Source organism: Oryzias latipes, chromosome 3 (assembly GCF_053564925.1).
Source record: "Oryzias latipes strain Hd-rR chromosome 3, Olatipes_Hd-rR_3.1".
Lineage (NCBI taxonomy): Eukaryota > Metazoa > Chordata > Actinopteri > Beloniformes > Adrianichthyidae > Oryzias > Oryzias latipes.
The window spans coordinates 22,483,238-22,506,900 of record NC_136239.1 but is presented as its reverse complement, the minus strand read 5'-3'; the positions used below and the strand labels follow the sequence as shown (position 1 = coordinate 22,506,900).

At 36.9% G+C, this 23,663-nt stretch overlaps 4 protein-coding genes and 1 long non-coding RNA gene across 10 annotated transcripts in view; 3 read left to right on the top strand and 2 right to left on the bottom strand.

The window, feature by feature from the left end:
• The window catches only part of dagla (diacylglycerol lipase, alpha), a 38,537-nt gene extending 34,305 nt beyond the window's left edge, over window positions 1-4,232 (bottom strand). For 2 of the 4 annotated variants that reach the window (XM_023953428.2, XM_023953431.2), the window contains exon 1: window positions 3,573-4,232. The gene's annotated coding sequence lies outside the window, so the exon portion shown is untranslated. Of the gene's footprint in view, window positions 1-2,872; window positions 3,045-3,572 lie in introns of those variants that run through there. The other 2 variants (XM_023953429.2, XM_078945172.1) reach the window with 2 other exon arrangements.
• An 883-nt stretch (window positions 4,233-5,115) lies between these two features.
• LOC101163646 (uncharacterized) lies at window positions 5,116-8,072 on the top strand. The gene is made up of 2 exons (XR_013655154.1): window positions 5,116-5,264; window positions 5,919-8,072. It is a non-coding gene; the product is annotated as an uncharacterized LOC101163646 (long non-coding RNA).
• A 1,150-nt stretch (window positions 8,073-9,222) lies between these two features.
• Window positions 9,223-10,451, top strand: polr2l (RNA polymerase II, I and III subunit L). 2 transcript variants are annotated; one of them, XM_020713689.3, is made up of 3 exons: window positions 9,223-9,361; window positions 9,821-9,924; window positions 10,206-10,451. In XM_020713689.3, the coding sequence occupies exons 2-3, from the start codon at window positions 9,830-9,832 to the stop codon at window positions 10,315-10,317; spliced, it is 207 nt and encodes a 68-aa protein (XP_020569348.1). In that variant the 5' UTR covers window positions 9,223-9,361; window positions 9,821-9,829; the 3' UTR covers window positions 10,318-10,451. The 2 variants fall into 2 exon arrangements, with proteins under 2 accessions (XP_020569348.1, XP_020569343.1); XM_020713684.3 differs by having other exon boundaries at window positions 9,231-9,361; window positions 9,803-9,924.
• A 138-nt stretch (window positions 10,452-10,589) lies between these two features.
• LOC101164290 (cleavage and polyadenylation specificity factor subunit 7) lies at window positions 10,590-16,052 on the bottom strand. 2 transcript variants are annotated; one of them, XM_004067024.5, is made up of 9 exons: window positions 15,401-16,052; window positions 14,819-15,022; window positions 13,984-14,087; window positions 13,712-13,857; window positions 13,255-13,627; window positions 12,936-13,033; window positions 11,966-12,110; window positions 11,626-11,854; window positions 10,590-10,836 (listed from the first exon to the last, which is right to left on the bottom strand). In XM_004067024.5, the coding sequence occupies exons 1-8, from the start codon at window positions 15,485-15,487 to the stop codon at window positions 11,635-11,637; spliced, it is 1,377 nt and encodes a 458-aa protein (XP_004067072.1). In that variant the 5' UTR covers window positions 15,488-16,052; the 3' UTR covers window positions 10,590-10,836; window positions 11,626-11,634. The 2 variants fall into 2 exon arrangements, with proteins under 2 accessions (XP_004067072.1, XP_078801295.1); XM_078945169.1 differs by having other exon boundaries at window positions 11,626-11,851.
• Window positions 16,032-19,688, top strand: sdhaf2 (succinate dehydrogenase complex assembly factor 2). Its single transcript, XM_004067025.5, has 4 exons — window positions 16,032-16,190; window positions 17,404-17,627; window positions 18,307-18,416; window positions 19,277-19,688. Exons 1-4 carry the CDS (start codon window positions 16,164-16,166, stop codon window positions 19,405-19,407), a joined length of 492 nt encoding a protein of 163 aa, XP_004067073.1. The 5' UTR covers window positions 16,032-16,163; the 3' UTR covers window positions 19,408-19,688.
• The last annotated feature ends 3,975 nt before the right edge of the window (window positions 19,689-23,663 follow it).

Sequence of the window (23,663 nt, the reverse complement as noted above, 5' to 3'; positions counted from 1 at the left end):
TATTCAACCCTTTGACCTAAAGAATAGCCAAAGTCCAAGCTTAACTCCAAGGATAATAAACACCTGACAGAATCATGACACGTGAAGAAAAATAGAAACATTTAGTTATTTGGAAAATAATGATAATAAGAACAGTTCTTTTAAAAAATACACAAGTTTCCTTTCTGAAATATTGTTTCTAAAAAAAAAAATTGCATCTAATGCAGTGTATAACAGAATAAAGACCCACTACAATGAAAATTGTGTTTTTGGTGTTTTTAACATGTTCTTGTAGCAGTTTTTTCATGATGGAGGACATTTATGAAAAAAAAATTAAGATTAAAACTGTGTTTCTGAGTATTCTTTAGTCAAATCATGGTGAATCGGGAGCAGACCGAAAAAAAGGCAGTTTGAAAAAGTTTGTAGTTGTTTTGTACAAACTACAATCTGCAGGCCGCAAGCTCCCTGTTCCGCTCCATTTTGATGCATCCACTTGCAGACAAATATATTCATGTGCGTCATTGCTTTCCTCATCCAAGCTGGCATTTGGCTCTACGCTGTACAGCTGGATACCTCCATTATTTCTCACCATTTTTGCTGCAACGCCACAGTCAGGTTGGAGTTGTGAGGGGCTGTAAACTAGCGGAAGATAGTGTAAGCAAAGGGATGATGGGAAAGTAGTGCGGGTTTAACCCCCTGCCAACAGGACTGCCCACAACTTGGAGGCAAATTTCTGATGAACTCCTGCCACTCTGCAGAAACTGTCCTAGAAAACAACACAGGTTTTTCTTTATTTCGCCAAAGAAACTGGCGTAATCGTAAATAAAAGACCACTGGGAACGCTTTTACGATACATCAAACGATAACTGGAATGGGACTTTAAAGGGTTTTTTAATAGATATTATAAAAAAATGACTTCTAGAGTCGTGTTGTGTGATGTGCGCGTATATACTTGCTGCTTCAATGGAGAATTTTCATGTGATGTCAAGAAAATAAAAATAAAAAGTCTATAATGAACACAAGTTTTGTTTTTCTTGGTATTAACAGTCAAAATAGTCATTTCCAGTTTCCAGTTAGTTAATTTAGCAACTCCTACTAGTTAATGGTGTAATGTTAAAGTCAGAGAAGCAGAAAATGAAACTATGTTTTATGTTCCAAATCCATTTTATTTTAATCATTTTATTGTTATAAAAATGAGAATATCTGCGGGCTCAAATGTAGACATATGAGAGTTCAAGAAGTACAATTAATGAAGATGGAAAAACATTTATATGAATTGGAGTAATATGACATTTAGTTAGATAAATATGTAAATTTCAGTTGTAAAAAAAATACTGAGTTGGGTTGAAAAAATTTAACCCAATTACTTGTTACCAATTGATAAAGTGGGAAAGTTATATATATATATATTTATATATATATATATATATATATATATATATATATATATGCGTCACAATGAAAAAAGAAATGAGATAGTAACTCCTGCGTTTACTTTGTCCATTATTTGTCTCCAAGCAGAAACTCTTTCTTTTGCTGATGCAGCCGTATTACTTCTTGATGGGCGTATAATCTTTATACGCCGTCATTGAAATGTCCGACTCCGTCTCACTGAAGTATGGCGTTCTCTTTTTTCACCACGCGCTTCCATGGTGACACCGGAAATCGGCAATCCATTGAGAATGCCTTTATGTACTTGCCGAGCACGCACATTAACTCAGGGTTACCTAGTCGAGCGTAATTACGCTAACTCATATCCGGTATTTTGGAACCGACATACCCAGAGTAAGCAAGTTCAGACAGACTTCAGCCAGAGTTCAGCGTTAAAGTCAGGGCAGTTTAAACATGCTTTCTGGAATAGCCCACTGATCCACAGAGACACACTGCAATCAAACTATCCGGGACACACAAACAACTGAAATACCAAGTATTTCTAAACTTAAGGTCATTTTTTGTAGTTGAAATGATCAAATTATTAATACTGTAGAAAATCTCACAGAGCTCAACTATGACTGCATTTATTAAGTGGGTCCTCTCCATTAGTTAAGCCGTTTTCTGGTTTAACTCATCTCTTTCTGACAGTGAGATCTCTGCGGAGCAGTGCGGGTATACATTTGTGCAAACCTTTTCTAGCAACATTTGGACATTCTACCATGATCTATGCCTCCAAAATGACACACAGCTGTTGACGTTTAGTGATGTGATGAACATGCTCTATTGTGGAACAAATTTACAGTGAAAGTTACCAGAATAACCAAGTAAAATTATACAGATTCATGTAGCTTTTCACATTTCTATTCATGACAAAGTTCTACTAAAATTGCTTTTTTTTTTAAATATATGATTTCTAAAAATAAAAACAATGTTTAACTTAAACTAAAAAGTTTTGCAGCTTTGTAACAAAAATCACAGAGTTCCATATCAAGGTTAAACTTGTATAGCAAAGAGTGGAGGTGTATGGAAAGACTAATCAGAACACAGCAGGTGAAATGCATTTCTATAGTCTGAATAGCTCAGACTAATTTGTAACTGTCTGCATTTTTTCAGTCAAATAGGATTCCTGTCTTAAATTTAACCTAAACAAAAAAAACCTCTACAAAAGTCTGTTTGGATCATTTAAAAAGCACCATCTTAAAGATACAACAAATCACATCTGATGCTGCTGCTGCTGCTGAATGATAAGATAGATAGAGATGCTTTATTGATCCCAAACAAACAAATAATGAGTAACAATCAGTGAAGCAATCAATCAGCAATCAGTCAGAATGAACTAAATAAACTCACTCGCCAGCTGACTTGTACCAAAAGAGGCATCATTCTTTATGTCTCTGCAATAACCAAATTGACCAAAACTGGACTCGGATAAAAATCAATTTAAATCAAAAGTACTTACAAAGAAAAACTACCTTTTCTTGGTTCAACAGGAACTGATATTTAAGCTCTTGCACAAAGTGACAGTCAAAGCAAACAAAAGGAAGACAATTGCCAGCACTATTCCACTAATGGAATCTGTAGCTTTAACTGGACAACTGGGATATCATCTCATCAAGGTCTTCTGCAGGCCTGAAGCAGGCAGCTTGAGGGATTTACACTAAAACACTAATGTTTACAAGACTCCATTTAAGTGTTTTTCAACCGCAAAAATAAATTTGAAAAAATCACTTGCTTTTCAGATGATTTAAGAGGTTTGTTGGATTAACCTGTCATTGTTTCAACATCATGGTGGAACTTTCTTTTATTGAAAAATGAACTAAAAAGGATCAATTGTACAAACTCAAAGAAATTCATTGTGTGACCTGAATGCAAATAAATTCAAAATCCTCTTACTTTATATCACTGTGTTTTTATGCAATGAGAAAAACAAAACTCAATCCCGGTGGTTTTATGCAACAGCATATTAATACGTGAATCTAACAAGTCCAGACAGAGCAAGACAGCTGCTGAAAGAAGCGTCCTGCGGGCCTAAATAAATGGAGAAAAAGACCCACAAATGTGCCAGAAATCTGCAGGAACTGAGGCTGCAGCCATGCGTTTGTATGTGTGAAGCGTATTCCAGTGTGAGTATCCGAGCCCGGCAGTGACTGACTGCTCACCTGTATTTTGACGATGCCTTGCCAAGATCCAACGCATCGGTTCCGGTTTCTTTCCCATATCCTTCCAAACGGTTGACCCGCCTTAGCCTCGCACTAAGCGACCGCCGGGGTTCGGATCATGATGAGAGGAGTTTGAAATGACCAGAATTAAAATAACCGTTCGATCGTCATTACCAACAGAAAAAAAAAGGTGAATGAAGAAGTGTGACACGGGAGCTTTCTGGAGGACAAGCTAATATCTACCGTCACTGAGTGAGAAATTAATGACACGGTGCATTCAAAGCAGAACTGACAGCCGCGTCCCCTCCTCGACTGCAACACGTCGTCGGCTCTTCACAGAGTGTGAATGTCCTGCACGTCCTACCGTCAGAGCTCGGCATGATCATTTGTGGACACGGGAGGAAGAGAGGACACTCGTGTTGCTCGAGGAAGATCGGCTCGGGCTGGATCGCGTGTACAATCCGCAGGGCAACTCCCAAATCCGGACATGATGGTCCCAAGCTAAAGCGGCTACACTACAGAATGTAGCATTCCCTTTTTTTTCCGCCGAGAATCTAACCCATCCCTTGGGACATGTTCCCACTGAAAGATACGTACGAAGGCGCTATTCGCCTAGCGCACGTCACTAGCTGCGCAAATGACGTATGGTGTTGGTGTGTGTAATGCTCGCGCTGGGAATAAAGGTTGGGAATCCTGCGGTGAAAGGGCGCCACCGGTGGTCTGTAAACACAACACAAAATCTAATCTAGGCTCGAAATCTCAGTGTCTCGCCTTAAAAAACTTGCATCTGAAGATACTAAACATTATCACGTTTTTAAGGTTCCTCACATGTCTTTTAGAAAAAAAATCATTGAACCTTTTTAGTCATATATCTTGGTTATTTACTGTAAGAATAATTTAGCAAAAATTCAGACATTTAAAGTGTAGGTCTCAAAAGGTTATGCAGAAATTTGTTTTGTGCTATGTCATAAAGCAGCACGCGCTGCACCTACAACTTTTATAGTAATCTTGCCTTTGTGCATGTTCTTTAGGTTATTGTGAAGGGGCGTGGGGTGGGATAGCTTTGTATTCATAGCAATGGGAGCGTGCTCTCTATTAAATAATACATGTTTTCTTTCTAACTTGGAAATTTAAAACAACAAATTGTGATTCACCTTAGTTTATTTTTATTTACAGTTTCTTATCCCCGCGTTTTCTCTGTTTTATTACTCTGTGAATTTGGAGCCACGTTTTGGGCCAAAAAGCTCTCGTAAAGGATCATTTATTTAAAAAATGTCACTAGATATATAGATTTTTTTGATGCAAAAATCAGGGGGAAAAAAATCTAAATTCTATTTATTCTATTGAATTGTGACAAAGCAGTACAGTGTTTTTTTTAATCTATATTAATGCCGAGGGAAAAAATATGCATTTGGCAGTTTGCAGTGTCGTTGTTTATAATTCAAAGCCTGAACTTTTTCAATAAATTCCAATGGTTTAACAAAAAGGAACACGTTTCCCCCTCTTCTCCGTTTAAAATGGTACATCCCAGTTTGCCCTCCTCTCTTTTTTATTCCCCTCCCACCTGCTTCCAGTGTCCTCCATCTCTCTGCTGTCTCTTATTTTCCAATATAAAGGACATTGTAACTTCCACAGATTCCTCTGCCTGCTCCTTCATCCTTTACTCATCTCATCCCTGCACTTACTGGAAAGGTAGGAAATATTCATTTATGTACTATCATGTAACAGCCAAAGCTGGCAGAAGACATTTGTGTGTTAAAAAATGTGCTGTGATGCATCCATTTATGCAGAATGTATCCCCCTCATTTCCTTTTACCAGATTTTTTCCATAGCCCCTTTCCTCCATCTTGATGTCCTTTTATAGCACAAATGACTCATGAAGTTTTATGGTGACGGCAGAAAGAAGCGTGTCTTTATATCACTGCATTTTGCTGAAGAAGTAAAGATTCAGCTTTTGCCAGGAAAAAGCTGTGCAGCTTCTCCACTCTTCATTCACCCTCTGGTGTTAAACCAAGTAGACTGTCCCATGAAAAAGCTAAACGGAGGAGGCTGCTGTGAAATTACGTCAACAAATAGTTATGCCATTGCAGCTGTGATCAAAGTAAACATTTCTCTGCTTTTGCATGAGCACTGTCAATGTCATCCTTTTCCAAGGTCATGTTTAAGGCCTCATCGCTTCCTAGCTAAGCAAAGACTGTTGTCTTTGCTTAGCTAGGAAGCAAAGCAAAGACAACAGTCTGATTTAGCCACTTTTTAAAAATCCATTCCTAAAACCTCAACAGAGCCGATCATATTTGATATCTAACCCGGATTTAGAAGACAATCATTCTGTCTGTTTTTCATTAGAGAAGACTGCTCCTGACCAGACCACACCTCAAGTCCCTGTGTCCATGGAAGCCAAAACTAAGCCTGGGGCCCCAAAGCCCAAGGCAGCATCACAAGCAGAGAAAAAGGAACCGGCAGCAGTCCGCAAAGCCGAACCAACACCTGCAGTCCCTGAAGCAGAGAAACTCCCTGCCTCCCAGGATGGAGCGGCAGAGGCTGAATCAGCAGCAGCAGCAGCAGCAGGTGACGAGACGGCAGCCTCTGGCACAAACTGTCTGGAACACCTGACCCCCTTTCTGATTGGTGGTGCTGTCATTGCCGTGGGGGCCATCTTGCTGGGAGTACTGCTGGCTAGGAGAAACTAAAACTAAATGTTGAAATGAAGTTGGAGTATTTATTGGGCACTATTAGAGTCCAATATTCTGCGTGTTCTTCACGACTGGTTCACAGACTATTCAACTGCAAATGACCGATGGGGAGACGCTTTATTTTGTTTTGGCCTGCTATCACTGGTAGTGAATTCACCCACTCAAGTTTTGATCCAGACTGTGTATGGTACATATTAATATTTAGCATAAGCATGAAGTTGCCACTATACCACATGTGAAATGTAATTATCTTAAAAGAAAATGAAGAAAAAAACCTCACACTATACTGTTGAGCAAAAGAGGCCTAATGTGGCTTTATCAGCTTTTACTGCTTTATCATGTTTAACTTGGACTCATGGTTGCAACATTTTTGGTTTATTTTTGTAAAGATTATGAATACTGTATTCGTTTGTTTCTCAATGTTTCTAGTCTGTACAGGCTCTGGGATTTTTTTATATATATTTTTTTTTTTCAGGAGGAAACAGAAATCATTCTGCAGAGATGGCAGAAGAAAAGGCAGGGTTGTGCACAGTGATTTAGTAAGGCACATATTTAACTTTGAAAAATGTCTACCCTTTTACACAACTTACTAATCTATAAGCAGACTTTATGACAAACATCTGGTATGGAAAAACTGGCCTATCTCTGTTTGGAACTGTTTGCTTTTAAAGTATTTTAGTATTATTTTTGATTACTTTTTGGACAAGTCGGTTCTGTCACAGACACCAATATCAGTGAACATAGTTAGGCTGTTTGTGAGCTATAATGTGCACCACGCCTGAACCAAATTATCTAGTTCAGTTACAGTTTAGACTTCTGAATGCAGTTTAGAAGAGACTGAATTTCATAAAAGGTTAAACAAAAAAGAAACATTTGTACATTAAAATCAATATACTATTTTTTTTAAGACAAAACATAGAAGCATGCAGCATTTTAGGGATAGTATTTAATTGTTGGACTATTATTGTACACTTTGGGGGAAAAAAAGTTAAATTGTATTTTGAAGGAGACAAAAATAAGAGATGAAAAGCTCTACTGTAAAATGCTAAGAGGAATCATTAACATTTCATGCCATGCAAAATACAATCAGCCATCTCAGATCTGTCTGTTTACATTGTTGCTTAAGAGCCATTAGTGTTGCAGTATCAAGTTGCCAAAACATGTCTACTGGTTGTCTATCCCATGCAGTCTTATTGCCCGAAATATCACCTGTACAGCTCCACAAGCATGTCTGTTTAGCTTGAATTATAAAATTTGAGTTTCTGCTTTCATGAAAACAGGAAGAAGGAAGGCAGTGGTAACAAACACACACATAATTTAAGTTGTAGAGGAACTTCGATATTGCGCTCAGTTCTGACAGAAAATTATCATAAAACACTCACCACAGCCACCCCTTCCAACCCCTACCATGTCCAAGAAGATAGTAGCACCAAAGTAAATTTCACCTTACATTGTACAATATAGTGTACCAAAAAAAGAAAAGGAAAAATTCTTATTTTCATAATTTTAACAGCGTATAAATGCAATAATTCAGGTAGGACTATTCATTTAGCACATGTGCTGTAGCAAGTTAAATTGCATAGATGATGTAATAATGTTTGGTGTTGACGATGGCGATGTTGGTGACAATACATGATGCCAATGATGATGATAGTTATCATTGTGTCTGTTAGAATGATACGAAGGATATTTTATTATTCTATATTTTAACTGATTTTCATAATGCAGCCCGGCTTTTGTCCCCAAATGTCTAAATGTAAAAAAGGAAGAGTTTAAACTTCAGCCTCAATAAAAGAAGTGAACCAGTCTGAATTATTTTTTTAAATGCACAAGAATTATCAAAGCAATTATATTAGTAGAAATGTGAGTTTCAGTTAAATTTATGATCTTGTAAGTTCTACCCTGTGACAGACTGGCGACCTGTCCACAAGTGGTCGAGATAGGCTCCGGCAGCCCCGTGACCCCGAAAGGGAAAAACGGTTAAGAAAATGAATGAATGAATGAATCTTGTAAGTTCAAGAGAGTTTTAACATGGACTGCCAACAAATATAAAAAAGGAATTGGGTACCGGTACTTTTGAATACTGGTATGTTGAGAAATCTAGATGAGACTAAGGCTTAGATCAGATTTACATTTGATTTATGTTCACAACTTTTTTTTTCTGCAAATGAAAATAAGGAAAGACAGTTAAAGATTAGTTAATAAACAGCAACAGTTTCACAGAAAGTATTGGCTAATAAGCTATCCAAATGAAAATATTTAAACTTGAAAATGAAAGCTGTAGATCTACAGTCAAGATTAGAAAAAGAGGATTTTTTTGGGATTTGCATTTTATGCCAATTCCCAAATAAGGATTTTTTATTTTATTTTACTCACATGACTGTGGCAACATTAGAATGTTTTCTAAATTATTGCAGAGAAATCCTCAAATAACAAAAAGTAATATTTGCATATAGACAAATGTTGGTGAATACATATACCATATAAATGTAGTTGTTTCCTTATCATAGAACATGAATGTGTAGGTGATTTAAATTAAAGCATTTAATCATTGGACACATATGTCGTCTGGGATTAACTGGTATTATTACAGACCCACCCAGAGAGATGTGATTTTATTTTGGTTTGAGGAACAGATTTCTCAATATTTGAGGGCCGATGCAGGTTGTATTTAGACAATGTGCTACCTTCTTTAAAAAAAAAAAAATATATATATATATATATATATATATATATATATATATATATATATATATATATATATATATATATATATATAGTAAAAATGCAAATCGTACGCGTCAGTTTTTGTAACAAATACTTTTACGCGATAAAATAATTTTTTTGTTAAATCCTAAAGTTGTGTTTTACATACAGAAAATGAACACACAGCAGTTAAACTCAACAGCATTGTTTACCTAAATTTAGTGGTTTATTTAAATTAGTTTTATTTTGTAGGATCACATCCGGAAGCTCTGTATTACACCGGAAATGGTTATTTGAGCTGTGATGTTTATATCGTCAACGGTTAAACTTTGTCTCTACTATTATTACAAATAACGCTGTTTAAGTGTTGGACAAACTTGACCAATAAAGGTGAGTTAACAACTTCCTTTTTTAACGTAATGTTACTAATATTTTTATTTCATTTGTACCCGAGTTTGGGAAGCATGTGAACGACGGCGTGCTGCTAGGCTAGCTGCATGTACGCGGCTAGCGTTGGCCTTTCTTTTTGTTTTTTAAATCTCAGTAATTTAAACACAAGTTACTTAATTATATTATATCGTTTACAGAAATTGTAGCGCAAGATATTTGCGTTCATTTTAGTTACGACGTTCCTAAACAACGTGTTGGTACCTTCCTTTAGAAGTATTTGCTAGCATCATAAGCGGAATTATGTTGTAGGAACATGTGTAACATAATTACCCTTTCTCAGATATGACCATATTCATATTGGCATGTTTTTGTTTATTTAATTTTTTTTTATTATTGATTTGATTGTTGATTATATTATTTATTGTGGATTGAATATCTTAGTTTGGCTCCTTCTTCAAGCATCCAGAAATGATTATCCCGGTGAGGTGTTTCACTTGTGGGAAGATCGTGGGGAACAAATGGGAAGCCTACCTTGGTCTTCTTCAGGCCGAATACACTGAAGGGTGAGACAGATGCGCTTCATTTTCATTTTACCTTCATGTTTCGTTCGTTCAACAATGTGTCACCGTAATGCTATATGGTCAAGTTTTCTGAAACTAAATAAAGGCCTTCATTCAACCTCTACTCCTCCTGTTTCACTGTCAGTCAAGATGTTAGTTTGAATTCAGACCATTTGAGGATACAACATTTAAAACTAACTATAGAAATGTTTTTTTTTTTTTTTTCTGTAATTATGCAAGCAATATCTGGCACTAAAATTACTTTTCCATCTTCCCTTTTCTAGTGATGCTCTTGATGCCCTGGGCCTGAAGAGGTACTGCTGTCGGAGGATGCTGCTTTCCCATGTGGATCTTATTGAGAAATTGTTAAATTATGCACCGCTGGAAAAATTTTAGCTGGAAGAACATGCTTTGAACATGGCCTGTGCATATATTCAGTGTTTAAGAAATGTCAACAATAATGACTTGGTGTATTGTGCACATATGTGGCAATGAAAATTTTATTTAAATAAAGTTTTTTCTTTAAAGTATTCGATTCACTGAGTTGAGATGCCATCTAATTTTTGAGGCGTTGAGTTAAATCGCTCAACCTTTCACTTTATGTACTTATGAAAACATGCAAACAAATAATGTTATACTATTCAACAGCAGAGCACATAAGACGAGAATACTTTGGGATTTTTTTTAATTGTAGATTTTCTACCAAAAGAAATGTGAAATTACAATGATTACAGAAAGAATTGTTATGGTGCATGCAAACAAAGTCTTATTTTACAAGAAAAAATCTACAGCCAATTTTTGTTAAAACAAGTCCTATTATATAAAGGAAGAACAAAACCGTGTTCTCAGATTGAACAAACAATCCTTGATTCTTTTATATACAACTCGACGCAACAATGCTCCTCTGCCTCCAATCTGGGGAAGCAAGAACAAAACATCGTCATGGCGGTTGGAACTTTAACTCTTGAAGAGTTATAGTGAATGTGCAGAAGGTTTTCAGCAAATTACAATGCCACTTTGTTACCAACAATTAAAATGTTTACAACAATTTATTTATAATAGAGCATTTGGAAAAAGCAAACTCTCATAATGCCCTTTCAAGTTTTAAATTGGTCCAAAGCAAATTACAGATTTTTTTTAACAATCACACAGCACAACTGCTGTTGAGATGTGTAACTAAGATTCAGTTGTGATAAATAAAGCCATTTCAAACAGCAAAAAGAGCAGAATTCAGACAGTGGATTTGTTTTGATTAAATTATATAGAAAAAAGAATGTGGCTGGTGAATTGGCCTCCTGATTTTTTTTATAAATTACGCTCATAAAAGCGTGACTTAAAATAACTTGAAATCTCCCCTCTGCATTTTTCTGGTCACAATTGAAATAGCTGTATTGAAAAAAACTCTGGGTTTAAATAAATATTAATCGATTTCAAACTGATTTTCATCTTTGAGAAGCTGTTGTTGATAAATGAAATCCATAAGTGCTGTTTGCTATAAAGCAGTTTTTTCAAAGACAAAAACAATTTAATGTTAGAATTATTTTAATAAAATTCCAACTTTTCTCATTTTATTCAAATTAAAGCAAAAATGGCCACGCATAAAAGCGTTATTTACATCACTAGTTATGTGGAACTAAGAATTTTCCAGTGAAACTTAAAAAAGAAGTGCAAAATTCATAAAGTAATGGCTTATGTATTTATTACCGTTCCCCGTTAGCGGTGTCGATCCCTTTGCTGTTCTCGAGACCACCTCTTGTCCCTTTCTTCACTCCAGGAACGCTCCCTGCGTCTCTGGGACATTCCCGCACTTTCCCCGCTATGGAAGTAATCTCTGTCGCGATCTCTGTGCCGCTCTCTGTCGCGCTCCCGTTCTCTATCCCGCTCCCTCTCTCTGTCACGACCTCTTTCTTTTTCTCTAGAATGACTACTTCTTCTAGAGGGAAAAACCATTGAAATGGGAATAAAACTCATTAAACAGCAAATGTGTTATTAAATGGTTAGTTTCAAGTGAGTCAAAAGCATTCAAATGAAGAAATGTACACACCTGTAGCCATAATCCCCCTGAATGGAGACCAAACAGTCTTTAAGGGAGGTGACCAGGGCTTCACAGCGTTCATTTCCGTACACTCTGGACTGCTTAATAACTGCAATGGCGGTTAACAGTGTTTCCATGGCCATTTGTAGATCTCCTGGAGTAGCAATTGGACAGAAAACACATAGAAGAAAACTAATTTTAAGTAACATTAAGCTCGAAGTGGGCAAAATTCTTTAAAGATCCTGTCAAGAGATAGATTTTTTTTTTCTATTTTGAATTTTTTAAGTTACAGAAAAGCACAATATTAACAATTTCACCAAACTTGACTGAACTGTGAGGCATGCAGTGTTAGCTTTTAAGAGGATCCAACTTCTTTTGAAGGCATGAGAAGTTGCAGAAACAAACTTTCATATTACTTCTTTCATTTTGTGCGATGCTCCTCCGCACTGACACCCAGCTGCCTAACATGTGTAAAGTAAAAACTATAGCAACAGAACCCAGCTACAGAAAGCTGAGGCAGATTGGTTATTAGAGCCAAAGAGTCAGACTGAGAGGGCTCATAAAGTTTGTGAGCCCACTAGCAAGACTATACATGTCTCAGAGATAAATCTCTTTGTTTTCTTGACCATGTCAGGGGAAACATTTTTTGTAAAAGTGAGATTTAAAGATGCTCTCCATCTAGCCTGGAAGAACAACAGATGATCTGCAGAGAGGCAATATACCACATCGTAATAAAAAAATTCAACATCAAAAAGCCTTATATCAATAATTTCCTTTATGTCAGCTCTCTGTTTTGGATTTACTAAACACTGCACTCTCAGCAAAAGCTAAAACAATATCATAAATATTTTATAGTGATATTCAGCTACTCAACAGTCTCTAGGAACTAACAGGTTAGAAACTGTGCATTCCGTTTTAATTTTTCCCCACGAGCGTTCTGTCTTGCACTTTACTTTAGAATTTCATAAGTTGAACTTACCAGCTGTGGCTCCAGACACAGCTTTTGTGATTGCAGTGCTGGCAATGGTTTGATTTCTGTTCATTAGCTCCTCGAAATCTCCATCTGGAACATGTGATCTTTGGACAAACAGCAGTTATTGTACAGCGAAGACAAAATCAGTTACTTCAGACAAAACTTGCCAAATATAATGAAAAATAACAACTTTAAGCGTATTCCATTTGAGGGGAATCAGACATTTTGATATGTAGCCTGCTCTATTCCTGGTTGTGTTGGTTTGATCTCAAAGAAATTCTCAAAAGGAACATTTTTTTTTGGAGATATGAGATGAGTTTCTTACTTATGTTGGCTGTATGCATTGTTGTTGTATCCATCTTGTGGGTTGAAGAATGCAGGATTTAAATGAAAACTAGGAGAGGGTTGTCCAGGGCATTGGGGAATTTGAGGAGGAAAAAGACAGGGTGGTGAAAGTTGTGACATTCCTGGAGCCATTGGTGGGAAGAGTGGAGGTGGATGGAAAGGAAAAGGAGGAACTGGGGATGAAGGGAAGCTGTTTGCAAGTGGATGAGGTGGATGAGGTAGGTGAGGTGGAAATGGCGGTGGCGGTGGCAGTGGAGCGGGGCAAGGACTGGACTCTTGTGATGAAAACGGAGCTGGAAAGTTTTCTGCCAGATTAGGTTCTTTGGGACTTGAGTTGAGGCGCAGAGGTATACCTGTGGACAATACACTGTTAGTAAAAACTGGTATTCATATATTGATATAAATGTTTTATTCCCTTAATTTCGTGGTGCTCTTACGCTTATTTGCAACATCCTCAAACATAACGAGATTCTGGCGGGTGGCAAAGCGACAGTCTATCCTTTCTCCGTTGATTTTACACTTTGGTATTCTTTCCAGCATTTTTTTGAGGGACTCCTCTGTTTCAACCACTAACTCTGCATAGCTGCAACAGAGAGGCAACATCAAAGCATGTAAATTGAAAAAACAAATACAATATAAATACCAAACCAAGTTGTAACATGTAGTTTTTGATAGAAATAATGTAAAAGATCTCTCAAAAGCAAGTCACCCTCTTGACTGGCCATTGATTTTATTCTCGGCAAATCTGATTTCTGTGACGTCCTTCACGCCAAGCTTCTGAGCCATGCTCATGAGGTCCTTGTCAGATGTCCACTGCAGATACAGAAAAGATTGAATGGAGAAAACCACAAACGGTTAGAAGACAAGATAAACATGGACAAAAAGATTGTAGTATAAACACAAAGCTAACATACAGTTAAGGCAGATCTACACCTGCAAAAGTACAGGGTAGATCTGCTGGCTTCCAAGTAAGGAGGAACTCTGAGTCTTTGGCTTTTTAGTTTGAGGGCAGAGGCTTAGCCACCGAGGTGGTTACTAACAAGAACCATGTTTTATGTGTAAAAGCAATAAAAGAAAGAAGCTAAATACGAATTAAAAAACAACAAAGAAACATTAAGGAAATTGTTGGACTATCATTTTTAAAAATGCATTTCTAATTTCCTTATGAATATTAAAATTTGTCACAGGATTTTCATATAACTGTGTAAATTACATCCAAACCAAGAGACCAATTGTTTTTTTTTTTTAAATTAATTAACTACTGTTTGTCTTACACACATAGAAGAAATTACAAGTGTCGTGTTTTTAAGCAGGAAGAAAGTTTCACCTTTAAGAAAAAGTAAAAACGTTATCAAAAAGTCAAATATAAGATTTGAAAAAAACATTTTAATTTTCTTCCATTTATTATAACAATACGATTCTTTAATTTTAGCAACAGGTGCCTCTTTTACCATAAGGTGCTTTGGACCTCATCAACAGGAGGAAAATGACTGCACCCACCTGATGCTCAATGCTAAATTCTACTTTCGCTTTTACAGACTTACCCAGGGAAAATTTCCAATATAGATAGCCAGTCTCCTCTTTGAATTTCCTTGAGCTGTTTTCTCCATTTGGATGGATTTACCATCTTTCTTTGTTTGGGCGTGCTGCGCAGCATCCTCTTTGATATATGTCTTCTTGTCTTGATTGACAGAACCAGTTAAAACGGCATCAAAAAGTTCATTTGCTTCTGCAATTTTATCAAAATCCTGTAAAGAATAATAATAATAAAAAAAATCAGGCATAGTTTTATATCATTTGTCCATAGACAGCTGCAGTAAACACAATGAGATAAATGTCAAATTCAGGATCTCACTGGTATGAACATACAATTTATATTTTCAAATGGTCAAAAGAAATAGGGATTTAAACTAGCAATTTGTTCTAAAATATACGGTAACTGTAAGGTTACCCTCATATTTTTAGTGTGACCGTTGATTTCCTCATTTCTTAAGAAATCCGAGTTGTTGTTTTTTTGTTCGTATATTGTCAGAAAATACATTGTCACAAACGAAGTGGTATCAATATAACGAACTAGGTGCATGTTTTTTTTTCTATTATTGACTCTGAAAATGTTTTTAGCGTACCTCTGGTTCGTTCAAGCCATCATATATGTCATCGAGGTCTTGTTGTGATGTGCTGGATGATCCGGCTGCAAGCTGTGTTGCAGCCATTCCGAGAACCTCGGATGTGCAGTTCGCGCTGTTTTTTTCCGCCCACAAAATTTACAGTCTGTTTTTACAAGCACTGTCTGTAGAAATTCTCTTTCTTTGTGAATTGAGGCACCGCTAGTACTACTAGCATTAACAGTTAAAACAATGTTAACGTTTGCTGCGGAAGGCTTGCGAACAATTCACCTGATAACTACCACCAAACGCAATAAACCGGAATTTAAATGATCTAAATTGGCTTTTTAAATCAATAATCAATAAAACGTGTACTACGTTTCACGTTAAATGCACAACAATTCCATGCCAGACTACTGAATACACGCTTGCTGATTGGCTACTGCTAACGTTTTAGCATTTCAGTGAAAACGTGAACGCACCAGTGACTACCAACCGGCAAGAAAGTAAATTCCACACATAGTTCCTAGTTTAAAGTTCCTATTACGATTTGATTTAAAACAGTTGCATTTACACACCAAAAATTTAGAGTAACGCAATTCCGACATTTAAAAATGTTTTTTTCATGAAGTTGGGCATAATTACGTGAATGAGTGCCTTTAAAGTGTCTGTAGTTATGTAAAATTCGCCAACGTGAGTTTTCAGTCGGAATTTTGAAGGCGACGCACAGATTTGCTTGTGTAATTGCACAACAATCTGTCAACTTTACACAAGGAAGGTGAAGATGTTGTCTGGTCTTGTGGCGAAAAGAGTGAGTTTTTCCTTGACTTACTATTTACTTGTTTAAAACACGGTTGCCGAACAGTCAGACTTTAGAGTGGGTTAAAAAGCACGTTGAGAGAGATTGTTCCCTGCTATGTAATTGTCTCGTCGACGACCGTGTTTTATCAAACCAAACAAAGTGTAACATCGTTGTTCGTACAGAAACGGAGAAGACAAAAGTAATGTCCTTGATTTAAATCCTTGATTATATGTATATGTTTTACCTAAGAATATCTTAGTTGAGGGGAATTGTTTGATGTTAGTGCTCTTGGCTTAATGTCACTTTCTGCTTGCTGGAGAGCTTTTTCAAAAATGATCAAAACTTCTTATAATTTAAAATTTAATTAAATTTTACTTTTAGATATGCTAGGCAAAGTATGAGCTATTAAAGACATTCGTGTAACATTAGTGATTTAGTGTAAAACAGTTTTCGTACGTTTTTAATAGGAAAGGTGCTATATAAATAAAGTTTGATTTGATTATTGTCCAGTAAACATTACAAAAAGTCTTAGCAAAAAACGTTTAAATGTGTAGCCCTTTTCTATCCCTAAACAAAGTTTAATGAAACGGGCTAAAAGAGTGATTGCATAACATGACATCACGTTGAAAGGTAAATAAACTTAGCTCAAAAAGGAATGGTGTGCTTGTTAGAAAAAAGTTTTTTTTTTTTTTAAAGTGCTACGCTTTTAAGTAAAATGCTTGTGTGTAATGAGCGGCAAAGCAGAAGAGGATTTAAGTTTGAACAACCAAGACATTTCAACAAAGTACCTGTTCATTTAAGATACAAGAGGCTATAAAGTGTGTGGAAGAAGCGTATACAGTCACAACAGCCTGACTCCTCCTCGTGCTGCTCATTAGCATCATTGCACACTGCTGCAGCTGGCACTTCATCTTTCATCCGGCGTTTGTTGCAAGTCGGTTTACGTGGTTGCGTTGGTCACTGTGGCTTAAGCAGTACCCCCAAACTGTTCCCACAAGTGTTCATTGATGTCGTGGTCAGAAATACCATTCCATCCTCCAAAACTATTAAATTCTGGAGGTAGACTATGACAACCCCCATACTCAGCTTAGCTACTTATCCTGCAAATTCATTTTCCTTACTTGAAAAGTAAAACAACCCAAATGTCTTTACTTATCATAGGTTTACAATGGAATACTCAGGTGTTTCTCTGATGTCCTTTTTTGTGTGTGATTCATTCCAGCTTGTAACAGGACTGTGTCAGGCATCATGGAGACCAGCCATCACAGGGATGGTTTCATCCCGTGGTTACCGTGGAGACGCTCCTGATGACAATAAGTTTGACCTGATTGAGATCCCTTTGCCTCCATGGCTGGAAAAGCCAGACGAGCCCATCAACATCAAGAGACGCCGGCTTCTTTATGAAAGTCGCAAGAGGGGCATGTTGGAGAACTGCATCTTGCTCAGGTTGATGTCAAGTCTGGTACAATAGATCCCAGAGACCTATTGTTTCAGAATTTCTCCTTACGACATCTGCATGAATTATTCTGCATGAATTCTGCATGAATTTGGGGGGCCGTGGTGCAGCGGTAGGGCGGTCGACCCATGATCGTAATATTGCAGGTTCGATTCCCGCCTTGCACGCCCATGAGTCGATGTGTTCTTGGGCAAGACACTGAATCCGATCTTGCCCATGGTGGGAGGTTGGCGCCAGTGTTTGGCAGCGGAGCCGCCACCAGTGTGTGAATGTGTGTGTGACTGGGTCTGTGACTGTAAAACACTTTGTGCCTTGTAGGTAGAAAAGCGCTATATAAGTATACGCCATGAATTAGACTGTAATTGTCCTTAGTTATTTTAGTTTTTTTTTGCAGTTTCATGCAGGTTCTACTTACTGTCGTCTTAAACAAATATTTCCTTGATAAAGTATTTCCTTAATAAAACACCGTTCCCATGATTTAGTTTTTGTATATTTTTGGACAATTGTTTGGGCTTTTTTTTTTTTCAACAAATTTAATTTTCCTCCTTTACTTTGTCGTCATTGCGAAAGGTTCTTTCATGTGCAATGAAATCATCTCTACGGAGTATCTATGAATTTCTATTCAGGGAAGTGAGTAAAGGGTTTAATGCATTCTAATTTCTTTTGTAGTCTTTTTGCAAAGCGATACCTGAATACAATGACAGAAAGTCAGCTGCTGCAGTACGACAGACTGATTAATGAACCAAGCAATGACTGGGACATCTACTACTGGGCCACAGGTAAGATATTCATTCTCTTGTTTTTTTAATCTTGTGTTTGTTAATTTCTGGGACATTTCATTTATAACTTAAAAGCTTTCTAGCTCCAGCGTGAAATGAGAATAGTTTAGACCCAAACAATAAAACTTAAAATAGCTGTTAAGCAGTCAATGGATTTTGATCTGAGACAAATTTAGCTCATACTGTAAACATGAGGACAAAATCAATTCAATTTCAAATCATTGAATGTCCATGTTTTTATAACAGTTTCGTTGTTCTCAGCATAATTAAAGTTTGGGGGTTCAAATCTTGGCTGCTGTTTTATACAAAAAATACAAATGTAGAGATCAAGGACAGTTGATTTGGAACATCAAAGAAAAGTAGAGTCATTTAAAACGTCAATAAAAAAGGTAAAATTGAGGATAAAAGCCACTCATTGTCATTATGTGAATTGTTGACATTATAAAATATTAAAATTTGTTATGTTGGCATCATTTTTTGGCAGAGGCTTCACTGTAGAGCACACAAACTTTCATCTAATTAATAATCCCTATATCGGAGGCACACATGGGCATCCATAGTAGGACATTTCAAGATTACATATTAAGAGGGACACAATCCTGTGTAGTGTCTTTATTACCAATATACAGAAAAATATTCTTATTTTCACCAAGAGCACAATTCATATTTAATTCTCGTTGTGTCTGCCATCCGTGATACTATTTTCAGATTGTCCTAATTTGAACCGAGATGATCTCCGACAGGCTCCCTGTTGTGTACCCATCTGCCTCTCTGTTTCTTCTTGGATCCAGTAAAAGATTTTAGAAGTACAAACAATATTTTGGAAAAAACAACAAATCTTGTCCACCTTCTGTTTCTAGAAGCTCATCCAACACCAGAGGTGTATCAAGGTGAAGTCATGGACATGCTGAAGGAGTTCACAAAGAACCGAAACCACGAACAGAGGCTGGATGCACCCAGCTTAGAGTATCTGGAAAAGGAAAGTCAGTGACCCTCTGGATCTTCTCCGACTCGTTACAAGGATGCTGATATGTGGAATAGATCTTCAGAAAAATACTTGGAATGTCAGCAGTGTTACTTCAGCAGCATGAAATAAAATAGATGTGAATGACACATGGAAATATATTTCTTAGCCAGCCCTTGGATTCTTTTATTTCACCATCCGTGTAGTCGGGATTGCATTTATTATTGTGAAAATGTATCGGAATTTTGTGATTCATTACTTTCAAATTTTCTTTTTGTGTGAGATCTTCAATAAATCCAAATACTAAATACTCTGTTCTGAGTCAGTATGATGGAGTACTCACTCATGCATCACATATGTAGATTGGATGAAAGGAAGGGGCTGTGATGGACAGTATCATTGCTGTGTTACATAATAAAGGTTGTTCTGTGTAATATCTATTTTCAGACTCTAGATGGCAGTAGATCACCTTTCATTCATAGAACAAAAAAGGTCCGAGAAGCAAAACTTTCTTAAAATATGGATTAACAAATTGTTCACAATTTGACAATTTAGTGACTATCTGATAAGAACATGGTTGCAGCAAATGAACCTGGAAGTGAAGTTGTAAGGCCCGTGTAGATAAATTAAGTGAAATATTTTCAACCAAGTGTGATGTTTTCGATAGAAGACAGGGTCTGTGGGGTTTTGTTTTTTTCATATTTAATTCTAAATCTCTCAGTTGGACCTATATCTCATTAAAACCCCACAAACAATGTTGGCTTAATCTTCTGCTTCACCATAGGATCATCATATTGAGAACATTTCTTGTCTGGCTGCGTGTCATGTCGGTTCAGTGGAACCTTGTACTGATTGCAGAAAGGAGATGCCCTCTGGCCAGGAGATGTGCACAGAATATCAAAGCAGATGACAAGCCAGCGTGTGAACGCACCCAGAATTATAATGCACAAGCATGATCCAAGGTGTTACACAAACAAGGCAACCTCATAAACACCTGGGCAGAAGGTTTATTTGACTTTCATACCAAGTTTAATCACAAGGAAACACCATTAGTAAGAATAATCCCCCCTCCTTCCTTTAAAAAAAAATCCTTTTGAATTCTCAACCTGTTTTAAATTAGACTGAGATGATGTCAGAGGGGTTCCCCTCTGAGCTCCCGCCACCCTCAGACCATCTGTCCTATAATTTCAATGGAGAGTGGAAGTAGCTGTGGTCAGGAACCTTAATTTAGAATTCAACTGGTTTTGTTATGGGGGAAAAAATATATATATATATATATATATATATATATATATATATATATATATATATATATATATATATATATATATATATTAGATTCAAGTTTGAGCCTGTTAAATTTTTGGTGTAACGTGATTACAAATAGTGTCCAATTGAAACTGATTACATGTTTCATCATAGATGTGTCTGAACTGGAAAAAGACGTAAACACTGTGGGTTTACATAAAAAGATTAACATTTGTGAACAGAAAGAGTCCTTTTTCACATAAGATGACCTAGATCACATGTGTCAAATTTAAGGCCCGCGGGCCAAATGTGGCCCTCCATGTCATTTATGTGCCCTGTAAAAACTAAAAAACTAAAAACTTTTGTGCTCTCACACCAAAAATTGGTGTGTATTTATTCACATCTAGGGGGATTCGGACTTGAAATATCAGATTGGGCAACTATACATTAGGACTTAAACACTGTCCACATAACCTACCCTGACAGAATCAAATGTAAAAGGGTTTATGCTAAAGTAACAAGCAAACATCTGTTTTCTATGCAGCTGTTATTGTCACTTTAAAAAGTTACAATAAATAAATAATGAGTTATTCAACATTAAGGAGTAGTTACATTTATTTTTCATTACATTTAGTTACATGTATAAGTTATATCTGGCCCTTTGAGGACAACTGCTATGATGATGTGGCCCTCGGTGAAAATGAGTTTGACCCCCCTGACCTAGATGGTACACAAGATCTGGGCTTCAAAAGTTTTTCTCAAATCTAATTATTTCTAGGTTACAGGTTTTAACTGGATCGATTGGATATCTTTTGTTGATATCACTTAAGTTTTGTCACACAAAGCTGTTTTTCTGTGTTTTTCTAGTAAATGAGCACTTTCAACAATTTCAGTCTCATCTTTACTCATTTTAACAATACAGTTGTACGGAAAATCATTTTCACAAAATGAGTTGATGTAAAATTGAATAAACTGAAATGATTATTTTGTAAATCTAGGTCAATCCAGGCAAATGGCAGTGCTACCAACCCCAAATTACAACACAAACTACTCACCATTACGGCTACCCTGGTGAGGCAAAAAAGTATTTGACAGTTACTGATTCTGCAAGTTCTCTTACTTTAAAAGATGGGAGAGCTCTGTAGTCTTCATCATAGATAAAATTCAACTGTGAGAGACAGTATAATGCAAAAAAAATATTCAAAAAAATCCCATACTTTGAATTTTTAAAAAGGAAATATGATTATTTATTTGGTCAATGATGCAGAAGTATTTAGCTCCTACAAACAAGAATTCTGTTCCTCACAGACTGGTTGCTTCTGTAACCCTTGTGCTATCCTGAGCACTTTAACATTGGGAATAGGGTCATCTAGATCCACTACATAGTGCGCTGAACCTTTTTTTTTCAATGATTTGTGATCTTCACTGGTGTCCATGGATTACATGAAATCTTTCCACTTTTATCCACCTTTGTCATGGTAGGGAGAACACGTCAAAGTAAGGGTGGGGTCATCTAAGAAAGCACAAGGGCTAATAAGCTCCTCTATCCTCCATTAAATACATGTTTTTGACACCTGTTTGGCCTGATTATCTGTATAAAACCCTAAATAGTCAGACTGCAACCTCACCACCAACAGAGCTGTCTAAGGACACCACGGAGCTTTGTGAAAATAGGTCAACTGTTGGAGCAATTATTAGAAAATGGAAGAAATACAAGATCACTAAACAATCTCCCTCCACCTGGAGTTCCACACAAGATCTCACCCGGTGGAGATTAGTTGTTCTTGAGAACAATGAGGAAACAGCCCAGAACTACACAGGGTAACTGGTCAATGAGCTGAAGAGAGCTGGGACCACAGTAACAACACTTAACTAATGGTAGCACACTTAAGTCATCATGGGTTTAAATCTGCAGAGCTCCAAAAGTCCCTCTGCTTAAACCATCACATGTCCAGGCTTATCTTAAGTTTACCAGTGACTCTCTGGTTGATCCAAAAGAGGACTGGGAGAATGTGTTTGGAGGGAAAAAATGCTGAGTTACAGCTCAAGAACACCATATCATTAGGACAAAATATGGCTAAATCTTCCAGGCATAACAATGATCCCAACTACATTCCTTGGTCAACAAAGGGCTGGCTATGTAAAAAGCATTTCAAGGTTCTGGAGTGGTATAGTCTGTCACTGGAACTCAATCCGATCCTTGTGAAGGGAGTTAAAAGTCTGTGTTGCAGAGCGAAAGCCCCAAAACACAAAACACAGCCCTTGAGAAGATCTGCATGGAAGAATGGACCAAAACAGCAGCCACCGTTTGTGATAATTGCTAAAGACCTACAAGAAATGTTTGACCTCTGTCAAAGACAACCAGGGTTAAATTACAACCTTTGTTATGGACCAAATACTTATTTTCAGCATCATTACTCAAATAAACTATTTAAAAATCATACAGTATGATTTCCTGGATTCCCTTTTGTACATTCTGTCTCACAGTTGAAATGAACCAATAATGAAAATTATATACCTCATTTTTTTAAGTTGGACAATATGCAAAATTGATGAGTACTTATTTGCCCCACGTAATAGTTTTTTACCCACAAAACAACATTATGTTTGATCTCTCCTTATCTTTAAATTGTTCGATTTGAATTAGTAAAGAAATAACTACTAAAGGAAGATCTGAGTTATGTTTCATCAGAATTTTTCTGCTTTGATATGTGCAGAATCTACCCATCTTCAAGGAATTCAATGGCAAAATATGATCCACCGCAGCTGTCACATTTGAAAGAAGAGAAACCACCTTGAAATCATACATGTAGAGGAAGCACAATTCCTGTCTCTTTCATTGCCCTGAAGCTTGTTTAGGACATAAATTCATCAGTTGCCCACACACGCCCACCCTGCCTATCTGTAGCCCAGCGCTCATGTCATCCTCGCTGCTGCTTCTGCGTCGTGACACATCTCTGTTTAATCCACAGCTCTGCAGTCACCCTCCACTCCTCTGGAATTTTGCTTTCACACGCTTTCTTTTCCTTACTACA